This window comes from Protopterus annectens, chromosome 15.part0, assembly GCF_019279795.1.
Source record: "Protopterus annectens isolate FY-2018-M chromosome 15.part0, PAN1.0, whole genome shotgun sequence".
Taxonomy (NCBI): Eukaryota; Metazoa; Chordata; order Ceratodontiformes; family Protopteridae; genus Protopterus; species Protopterus annectens.
Window position 1 is genome coordinate 781,706,208 of NC_056749.1, and position 11,275 is coordinate 781,717,482.

At 36.9% G+C, this 11,275-nt stretch overlaps 1 protein-coding gene across 1 annotated transcript; it reads right to left on the reverse strand.

The window, feature by feature from the left end:
- Nucleotides 1-1,180: 1,180 nt before the first annotated feature.
- Nucleotides 1,181-11,015, reverse strand: LOC122790052 (transcription factor Sox-3-like). Its single transcript, XM_044057619.1, has 2 exons — nucleotides 9,521-11,015; nucleotides 1,181-1,752 (listed from the first exon to the last, which is right to left on the reverse strand). The coding sequence occupies exon 1, from the start codon at nucleotides 10,911-10,913 to the stop codon at nucleotides 9,951-9,953; it is 963 nt and encodes a 320-aa protein (XP_043913554.1). The 5' UTR covers nucleotides 10,914-11,015; the 3' UTR covers nucleotides 1,181-1,752; nucleotides 9,521-9,950.
- Nucleotides 11,016-11,275: the final 260 nt, after the last annotated feature.

Below are 11,275 nucleotides of genomic sequence, written 5' to 3' on the forward strand. Positions count from 1 at the left end.
ATAGGTCAGTTTGTTTCCTTTCTGTGAATTAGCTTGACAGCCAAGCCTTACTTTTTTATACTTTGTAAATGCTTATTAAAAATATTTCTTTTTAAGACACTGCAATGCATAAAGTATGTTTTAATCTACAATAAAATAGCAATATTTTTAAATAACTATCACAGCCTAGGATGTCTTATTAATCAAAAAGGTGTAGCCAGAAATTATAAACATAATGCTGTAGCTCCCCACCAGCTATATTTCCTTTACAAATGTGCTCAAACTTCAAAATTCTGTTTTTATACACATACAAAAAGGAAAAATTATTTTCAGCTGTTACCATTTACAGACATAAAGCAGCTATTTTAACGGGTGTATTCCTATTGCATAATCATGTTTTGTGCATCATCATACAGGTGTTAGTTTAGATAGTTCTGAACATTCTGCACTTTTTCTATAATAAAGGTTTTGAAGTGATGCTCATTCAAAATGAACTTATTTGAATACACCTAATTACACCATTGGGTTAATGCACATGAGCTGTGGGTTCTGTTCCTTGTTTTGGAAGTAGACAGCAATCCGGTCATCATTTCATTCATCTTCCTACATCCACTTCATCCTGTTCACTGTTACACTGCTATTTTCTCAGATGTACATATATTTATGTAACTAATTCATCTTTTTTTTTCTTTTAAAGTATGTTTGCATATGTATATTTGATATAGTGCTTACCAGTCTGATTCCTTATTGCTTGACACATTTGGTGGATTATGTCTTAATTCTTCTTGTATTTTATGCTACAGGCAGTGACTGTAATAGATTGTTACTAATGAATCTGATATTGGTTTATCAAACATTAAATGCAGCTATTCAATATACTAAATGAAGAGACGTCACAACAACAACAACAACAACAAAAATGCAATATTTCCCAGAAGCATCACCAACTTAGTTAAGGTCATTAAATGCACTTACAAGAATTGCATCCAAGCTCTTGCCCATAGCCTGAGCTTCTGTATCACAATGTAAGTATTAATGCTTATGAAAGATACCTGAAGGGCATTCAGAATTATCACATCATTGATAAGGATCCAAATATCTCAGAATATGGACATTTAAAGAAAAGGCAGCTGTTCCAAACCTCAGTTGCCCTTCTAATTAAAAGAATGAGTACATGTTGGTACATACGAAAAACAAAAACTAAGCATAGTTGCATTTTACTCAGAGCAATACTTTTCAGAAAAGCCAGTGCTAGTGAATGAAAATTTAGTACATCAAAAGAGAAAATGTGTTTAGTGATGCCATTAGTGGTGTCAGACTTAGTGTCATTAATTCTCTTTCGTTCTTACATATTATTAGCTCCGAAAGGTATAGAGAGAAAGCATATCTCCAACTATGCAAATGCAGTTTACATTTACAAATGTAAGTGGGAGCCATTTAGCATGATAGGCCTGGGTTTGGTTCCCTTAGCCTCTTTTTGCTTACAACAAGACTCCTGAATAAACCATTTATCCAGACAGTGTTCCAATGCCACCCCTAAAAACAGACACTGGCATGCAATGGTCTTAGCTGGTTATATGCTAGTGTTGCACTTAAGGTGTCATGAATTGTCTTTATTTTCTTCAACAATCTGTTGCACACAGGTTATTTATTGGTCAGGGGACACTATCCGTATCTTTCTCTTTATGCAGTAAAGCTTTGAAGATTTGCACTGAAGAATATCCTTCACATTCATGCGCAAAAGTTTATATTCTTGAGCTCATACAAATTAACCTGAAAGAGAAATTAGATTAGAATGTATTGTCACAATCTGTTGCATAGTATTGTTTTCCTATCAAGTCATATTCTCTGAGTGAATAATTGGTTGCATACAAGTTATTTTTGTTTTCTCCGTGAAGTGACTTTATGAGTCATGCTGCACTAACTTTCTAACATTTCTTAAGACCTAAATGGCATTTACTAAAGTTTGACAATGAGTTCACTGAAGTGTCATTTACTTTCATACTCGCTTCTAAACAGCAGTGGTGACATCATCTGAAATATTTTCTGTTGTCATTGTGTTGCCATGGATGTGTTCACCATAATGATTAGAACCCTTTAAAGCAATTGTACAGTCATTATCTTAAGCAGCTCATAAATTCAACACTAAAGGAATCTTATAGTTTTTGGGTTTTACTTAACAAAAAGGACAAAACTGCATGCTATACTGAAATGTCCCCATTTAATGTTCTTATCTGTGGGAATCTATGGGGCACAGCCTAGTCGTTATGCATAATTCAGAGAGGTACAAAAACAAATTGCATGCATGCTATGAGAAGTTATGAAGTCTTTTTGAGATTGTTGTCACATAATATGAGTATTGAGTATAAATCCTCCACAAAACTCAAGGGTAGTGCCTGCCATCATTTGGGGTGACATACTTGTAGCAACCAATTAGAATGTTACAGCTGTTCCTTCTTCAGTCTATAAAACAAATCATGCATTTCTTTAATGGAAAAGTCACCTTCCAATCTTCCACCTAGATATCCTGTTGGCCGGGTATCTGGGGAGTGGGTACTTGGTCAGGTATCTGGGAAGTGGGTACTTGGCTTGGATAGTGTTGGACTAAAGACCTGAGGCCCTGATTACTTGGTAAATGTCAATTTACTTTTCAGTTTTCAACTATTACAGTTTAACTGCTGATGTTATCTGTATCTGTGTGCCTGATTCTTGTTGTCTATGTCACTTTATTATTATTTTAATATTGTATAATACCTCTCAAGAGTGTTCCTGATTATGAGGAACATTCCCCATTTTCAGTCATAAAAAGCCTATGTTCTTCGCAGTTCCACACAGAAAGGGTCTGTCACGGCTTCAGTGCTATTTATTTACTCATATCCATGTTAGATAATACTAAATCATATCACTTCATCAAAAGAATGTTTTATAAGTTTAACTGTTGTGCGAGCTTCCACTGCAATTTCAGCAATGATTTAATACAGGCACCCAAGAGTTTCCTTAATGGGTGGGAACTCTGACAACTGGGAACTGGTGTTCTTGGGGGAACTTTACACTAAATGGTGCAAATAATTATAAATGAGATAGATAAAGACCATGCTCCATAACTCTTAACTGTACAGATTTTTCCAGAATGTCCAGATTTTTCCTCATATTTTTGTCAATTTTTCATAAAATTGTGGTTTTCTAGCAAATTAGTGGCAAATCATTCAAGATTGAAGTTAAAAAATAATGACTTCATAGCCTTCAAAAAAGTCATGCTAATGCAAAACCTGTTATTCTATCAACTTTCTAAGTTTGTAAGAGCAATATGTAAAAAATTGTCCCTGGGCCTTTGTCCCACTTTTACTTATGGTTTTGTCCAGATTTCTTGCTCTATGAGGTTGAGAGGTATGCCACTGTCTTACAATTGTTTTAGAACATATATTATTAGCAGATAAGGAAATAAACAGCCACACCATTTAGAAACGTGAGCAGGAATAAGTTAGACCGAATTTCTAAAACTGAAGAGAAAGGGAGGGAGAGTGTATGCAATTCTGTAAAGAAAACTGATCAGAGCCGTCTGAGTGGAGCATTTCCACTACATTATAATGTAATACTTAATAAGCTCTGCTGGGTTTAGATTTGTTATCTGCATGGTTGTAATGAATTGCAACGGCCTTTTTACTACCCCCATGAGGATATGTTCAGATGTAAATGCAGAAAAGTCCTCACATTTACATTAACTGCTGAGGTGTTTAAACCACAATTTGGGAGTGGTGCATGAGCATAACAAAAACAGCATGCGTACCCCATGTAAATAAACGGCACTCTGTATAAATAAAAGTGCCCAAACAGCAAACCCACTCACAAGTTTATCTTAACTCGTTGCTGGGTTTCAGTCTGGGGTACTTTCACAGAGGACAAAAGCTGTCCAGTCATTTACATGTATAACAGTCAACCTAAATAGCACACATTTACAAAGCGTTTTACTTATATACCTGTCTGATCAAAGCATTTTAATGATTCCTGTTGTTTTCAATTTCGTTTCTATGATAATTGACTTGATTAAGAAAAAGACACACACAAAAAGATTAAAACGTTATAAGTTCAAAACCTAAAGAAAAAGAAATGTATCCTTATGTAAGGGTAGCTCAAAAAGTTATGAGTAACGAAGTAATACTTTTATTCATTGATATCTTAAGGCGATCATGGCCTCAGACAAGTTTCCAGTTACTGGGTCTGGAAGGAAAGGTTGACTTATTTTGTCCAGTCCTACTGATGCCAGTAGCACTTTGGTACTTAAACGGGCAGGCATAGAGAACTGCACTCTGAACTTTTTGATATTAGTAAACACAGCCTGGAAAACCAAGCTGCCTCAGAATTGTGCTGTTATTATGGTTATGTCTGTGATGCTTGTTAGCATTAGTTAATAAGTATGTTTGCACCTGTTAGGTCTTAACTTCTTCCTCAGTCACTTGCAAACATGCACTCGAAAAGTCAAATTATCCCTCTACAGATGCAATGAAAGTAAGAATAGTTACAAATGTGACTGTCATCCAAATACTAATGGAGAAAAACGGTAGTGTAAAAAAAGCCTGGTAAAAGTAACACCGCCACAGCCCCACCAATAATAACGGAAGTACTAGTTGTAATAATAACCGTGGCGGTAATTGTAGTAGTAATATTATAATAACGGTGGTGATAATGGTAGTGGTAATAGCATTAATTATACTAATAATACAGATAATAATAATAATAATAATAATAATAATAATAATAATAATATTCATAATAATAATTCGAACAGTAAAAAAAATACAAAAACCTACAGTGTAACTCCTGACTGCTTTCTTTCTACAATTTCAAGGTAAATCCGTTTCATCTCTCAAATATACAGCACAACTGGCGAGTACTTGGAAAACTTAAGGTGCCATTATAGTGCTAGTCTCTTGTAAAGTAAATGGCATGCCAAGAACGCATGTTTGTCGCAGATCAAAATTACTGTATCAAATAATGATCATGTAATTAAGTGTACACAAATCCATATAATATGTCGCTTGTATTCTAAACAATATTAATTTTGTTTGAGCGCGAATGCCCTCAGCCCTGACAAAAACAATTATATTTAATCACTGTTCAACCAACCGTGGGGAAGGTTCAGAGCTGCTGTTGACAGAATCTCCCCTGGGTCATTACTAGCCCAAACTATTTAGGCCAAGCCAGTCACGCAGTTTAGACGCTCAAAAATGCATACATACATAAATTAAAATCTCTAACTGTAGTTCGGAACCTTCTGTCACCATAATGTGGAGCGCTACTTCTCGCAATGAGGAACAAATGGGCAAAATAAGGCGCACTTACTACCAAGTTTGTATCGGAAACTCACAGTATGGTTAACAACTGATACAAATGAGTGCGTGTGCGTGCGTGTGAATATATATATATATATATATATATATATATATATATATATATATAAAATATAAAATACTCTCTCTCACACACACACACCTATGTGTGTATATATATATATATATATATATATATATATATATATATATATATATATATATATATATATATATATATATATATATATATATATATATACACTTAACAAAACAGGTACGGTTTGAAACTATGATAACCTGGAAAAAGAATCTTTATGGAGGAACGTAGGTTGTATCTATGTATCAGGTAAAAAATTCTTAATTCATTTTTAATTAAGTATGGCAAAGTAAAGTAACTTAATTTTGGAAAAAGCAACTGTGTTTTTGGTGAAGTTTAACGTTTCTTCCTTATTTATGGAGGCAACTGAGTACTTGTCCCTACCCAAACAAGACTTCTAAATTTTGTAGACTGTTCTTTTTAATTTGTATTTTATTTAATAAACACTAAATCCACTACGTGGATTACTCTGGCGAAGAAGCTTGTAAAACTTTATATGACATTATCATTTTCCTGTGAATGTTTCAGAAAACGCAAGCAGTTCCATACCTGAAACCTGAATCAAATTATTATGTTATAAACTAATACACATAAAATTCTACTACATCATTTCTATTTTGTTATCACAGTGAAAATAAGTCTTTTGCACAGTTGGCAGTTTGGTTTATATCACAGGATCTCACATCTCACTAAGAAATACCCTACGTTTAGCATTTGAAAAGGTGGCAACCTTACTTACAAGCAAGCCAGAAAGTTCCAGATGTTGGCCCTTGCCATTTAGGTGCCCCTTTCTTACCCACAGGAGAACACTGATCTTCATACTTATTCGCAATGAGACTTACCCAATGACTGCACATTATAAGCCCTGCATATTTATGTCTCCATTATAAGACTCCATCTAGCACGAAATAAAGTACAATTTCACTCAGATGAGCAACATTTAACATTTAAACAGAAACGTTTAACTAGAAACGGTAGCATAAAATAAGGGTATTAAAACAAAAAAAAAAACATTTTTTGTGTGTCCTGTGAAATGTTATATAATTTTTAAAGTGTGAAGGTTTGTCAATGACTTGCATGTGTACAGGAAGCAAATTAATTTTAAACAAACTTAAATCATTTCAAAAAGCCCATGATCTGTATAAAGTTCAACTTTATGATATGTTACTATTTGGAAAGGGATTTTTTTCAATTCAATTATATATTAGCTTGCCCTGGATTTATTATGAGGTGGTCATGAAAAGTACATTTTACTATTGAAATGCACCGGATACGAAAACAGACCTTCGTCGCATACCTCCCAGCTGTCCAGATATACTCAGAATATCCAGGTTTTTGTATCAAATCGATGAGGGTTGAAATCACTACATAAAGGCACAATTTAGTTTCAGACTTCATATCTTTCAGGAAATACATACTAAGGCAATACCTGTATTTCTAGAAACCTTCTAAGTTTATCAGAGCAATATTTAAAATGTATCTTTTGTCCAAATGTTTTGGGTCGGGAGGTGGAGAGGTATATCGTATACTTGATTGTGTGCGCCATACGCAATCGACATGGTTTAAGTCATGATTTAACGGACTTTTAGGAGGGACCAAACTGCACATAGTGCAGTCACAGTTATTGCTCAGAATGACTGCCCTGGTTTAAATACACAAAAAGACAAACCGGTGCTAGGGTGGGTTTCCGTGTACATCCTTTGCATGTTTTCTCGATACTTAAATGCGTTGTAAGTGTGTTATAACAGTTAGGGCGAGTACTATCAGACCAGTGATGTGTGTCTGGACGGGAAGCTGGAGAGTTTTTTTCAAAAGATCTACTGTCACCTTCCTCGATTAAATGCACACATTTCTTCCTAAAGACGCGTTTAAATAATTCTGACGCTGGAACATCTGTCGCCAGCAACCAGTACCACTGGGATGTCTTTTACTACCCCCAACACACACACACGCACACACACACACAGAGCATAACTCTCAACCGTCCATCTCCAAAATTAGGAACATTACCTTTCATAATGTGGGACAGATAGGCAAAATGTGGAACACTCACTAACAGACTACTAACAACTTCACCTAGGAAGTTCATAGGATGGTTAAAATGTCACGTTTTTAATTATACACTAGTACTTTTAATTAATTAGTATGATTCAGTTCTATTTACTATGGATATAAGTTATAAATTGCTAACAACGAATGGGCGACAGATCCTTTCAATGTGGAACTTCGAAGAACATGAATATTTTAAGACCCAAAATGAGGAACACTCCTCTTGATAGGGTACATTTGAGAGGTATGACAGAGTAATAAGTGAAATCTCTAAATTATAGGATTGCACTGATATATCGTATGGGAAATATGTGTAAGACTTGAAATAATCAGTTAAATGCACGAGAAATAAAAGTGTTTTATGAACATCCTTGAAATATGACAAAAAATGACGGACGATATATTTATAACTATAAACAAACTTTCTTTGCATCCTGCTCTCATTTTTGGCCCATGAATTTGTTAGGTATTATACATTTAAAAGAAAACATTTTAGCCTTTCCTGTGTTAATGTAGGAAATACAGCTACCTCCTGTCCCTCTTTTGATATGCAGTAAAGATTTATGATCCGTGTCCAACTTTGGAAGAGGAGGAAGCATAAAAACTGACTACTTACTGTCTTTTAAATATTGATCAAATCTATTATTGCAACCCTTTTACTTTCATTTGGTACAGAACAACAAACAAATGTGAAACCATTTTTAACCAGCGAGCGTAAAAATCGGAAGTTTTTTTGGTTCAGTTAGCAACTTTCCATATCTAACAGGGTGGCCACGCAAATGTTGTAACTACGAATGTCATGTATTCTGATGTAAAATGTATATGCTGTAGCATCTATTAGGTAATATGGGGATCAAACCCACTGACAGGGCGGCCAGAAAGATCTTTTTTTGTAACCCCAGCCTCAAAATTCAAAGCGCGACCACCGCACTGCACCCACAATTCGCATTTAAAATGTACACATGTCCCATATATATATATATATATATAACTTTTTACACCTAAGTGGTTTTGCATTATTTTCAGCCAGTTCCCCTTAACTAAGTAAACCCTCCTGTGTAGGTATTAGTTCTATGCATATACCACTCAAGGGTCATGATTTATGCATAGCGTTATGAGTTTGGCCCTCATATTTAGTTTTGTTCCTCATATATTTACTGAGGTAAATAAACCTGTTTACAGGTGCATACCTATTAATAGCCTGTACAACCACTCCTTAGCACCACGTAAGATCTGTGTTGTGAAAATTGAGAAAGTGCCCCTTTCGGTCCTTTGCTGTGATGTTTAAAGGCCAATGTTATGATTTGAATGTTTGAGACAGAAGACTGTCTTTTGGGCTTTAAAATATATTACCTTCACGTCTGAAACCTAGATGGGCGATGAAATATGAAATTGTTAAGGCAAAGCACAATACTTAACAAAGGCTATGAAAAAATAACCTGGTACCTGCGCGCCTACACACAATTATACCAAGCGGTGCAAAAGTGAGCAAAGTTGTGTTTGTAAAGCACCACCCTGATCACCGCGGCAGTATTTAAAACCCACGAAGGTTACTAGGAAAACCAGTAGATATTTTTCTTTGCCAAAATCAGAGGACATAGACAGGTAAATCACTAGTCGGGCAATGCCAACCAACACAACGAATTTAAAAATAAGTTTATAAAACAAGATGCATTTCCCTCACTTAATACCGGGCGATCATGCTGCATAAAACTAGAGTGGCTGCCAATGGATGGTGGATACTTAGAAAATAGAGCAAATTGTTTTATATAATCGTCCCATTTATAGTTCCACTCCCAGAGCATCAGATAACAAAACAAGCTGACAACACTGCGTTTAGTTTTTGTAAAATGTATTCATTTGTTCTGCTGTTCAGAAATTTTTAAAAGCGTGACAATCTTCATTAATAAACTAAACTCATATGCGCCAGAGTGATTATTTTATGTAGATATGTTGGAACTATTTACAGTTAAAAAATACAACTAAACGAAATCAAGGAACAAAAATTTACAAAATGGTACAAACTTGAAAAGGGTGGTCAAACAAAACACAGTACACAACTTACTATAAATTAAAACCTTGCGTTTGCGACCCGCACAGTGATTAGAGGTCCAGAAACATTGATAAAAGGCGCTAAAACAATCAGAGTGATTTTTATACGGTTTGGATGAATCCAAACGAGACGTAGTCAATTTACAAAATTGTAAACATGTTTTAAGTTCTGACCAAATGTCCCTTTTCCAACTTCTGAAAAAAAGTTGGTGTCCTTTTTTTATTCAAAAAGATGAAAAGGCTTCCTTTATACGTAATATTTCAGTGTTTGTAAAGCTTCTCGCCTTCTGTGCTTAAACTTCACAAAAGTAAATGCAATAGGCATAAAATCTTGTGCTCTTTGTAGGCAGGGCGATGGCCCAAAGTGTTTGTCACAAAGCAGCGGTAGGGCTCCTGGTCTGAAAGTCATTTAGCAGTTGTCAGTTTTTACGCACACATTGTCTTTAGATGTGGGTGAGGGGCACCGTTCCCGCCGTGGCGGTGGTCTGATAGTGCTGGTGCACACTGTGCAATCTGCTGCTCTGTAAAGCTGAGTGGTCTGTGCTGTCTCCCCCAGGGGGCAAATACATGCTGATCATGTCACGCAGGTCCCCCAGGCAAGCCCGCTGCGGATGGGAAGTGATGGTCGGAGGTGGTGAGCTGGGTTCCGTCTTGACCACTGAGCCCATAGATGGAAGGCTCATACCTGTTGTGCTAGGTTGGCTATAGACAGGAGACATGCTGTAGGTGGAGACTGGACTCATGTAGGTCTGAGCGGTGGACATCATAGGAGTGTACTGCAAGCTAGTCATATCATAGCGGTGCATTTGTTGAAGCTGGGGGTTAGTCATGGTGGGATGCTGAGTATAACCGAGCTGATCTTGCATCAGGGAATATGCCCCATTAGTCCATCCGTTCATGTGGGCATAAGCGTCCATCCGCTGACCCACCCCGACCCCAACAGCACTACTCACTGCGCTGGCTCCTGGAGTAAGAAGTCCACTGGGTAAAGAGTATTTGTCCTTCTTCAGAAGGGTCTTGGTTTTTCTTCTTGGTCTGTATTTATAATCCGGATACTCCTTCATGTGCAAGGCTCTCAGACGTTTAGCTTCATCAATGAAAGGTCTCTTCTCTGCGTCTGTCAGAAGTTTCCAGTCTGCTCCAAGTCTTTTGCTGATTTCGGAATTGTGCATTTTGGGGTTTTCCTGTGCCATCTTTCTTCTCTGACCTCTGGACCAAACCATGAATGCATTCATGGGCCGTTTCACTCGCTCTTGGTCTGTCGTGTTGCTGTTTTTGCCGTTGCCACCTGTAACCGTGGAGCCTTGCGTCCCTGTATTTGCCTGGGGGACTGGGCTTTTAATGTCCGTTTCCAATAAGCTGTACATGTCAGCTGTATTGCTGTTTTGGTCCCTCGGATGAAACATGTAGAAGAAAAAAGAAAGAAAAGGTCCGAAAGGAAACTTGAGATACTTGTTTCAGAAGCAGCTGCTTTCTTTAGTCTGCCCGACAAAAGCTCTGTGCCAAAGTTGGGCTCTGGGTCCCTTGTTAATAGCAACCTCCCCCAAAGGCTCGAGACTGACAGGCTAGAGATCCCACAACGAGAACCAATCAGCAAGCGGCGTGAGCCGCCCGCTACCGCCCCTCGCCGTCAGCAGGGCAGCTCCACTTGCAAACTAGTTAAGCCCACTTCTTTGGCCATGCTTTTGGGGCGTATGCTGCTACTTCAGGCTTCTCTGTAGAATTACTTGTTGTGTTAATTGAACTATTATCAGCTTCTTTCATAGTC

What these genes read in the sequence shown, in the direction of transcription:
- LOC122790052 (XM_044057619.1), bottom strand. Translation starts at nt 10,913, where the DNA reads ATGTTTCATCCGAGGGACCAAAACAGCAATACAGCTGACATGTACAGC.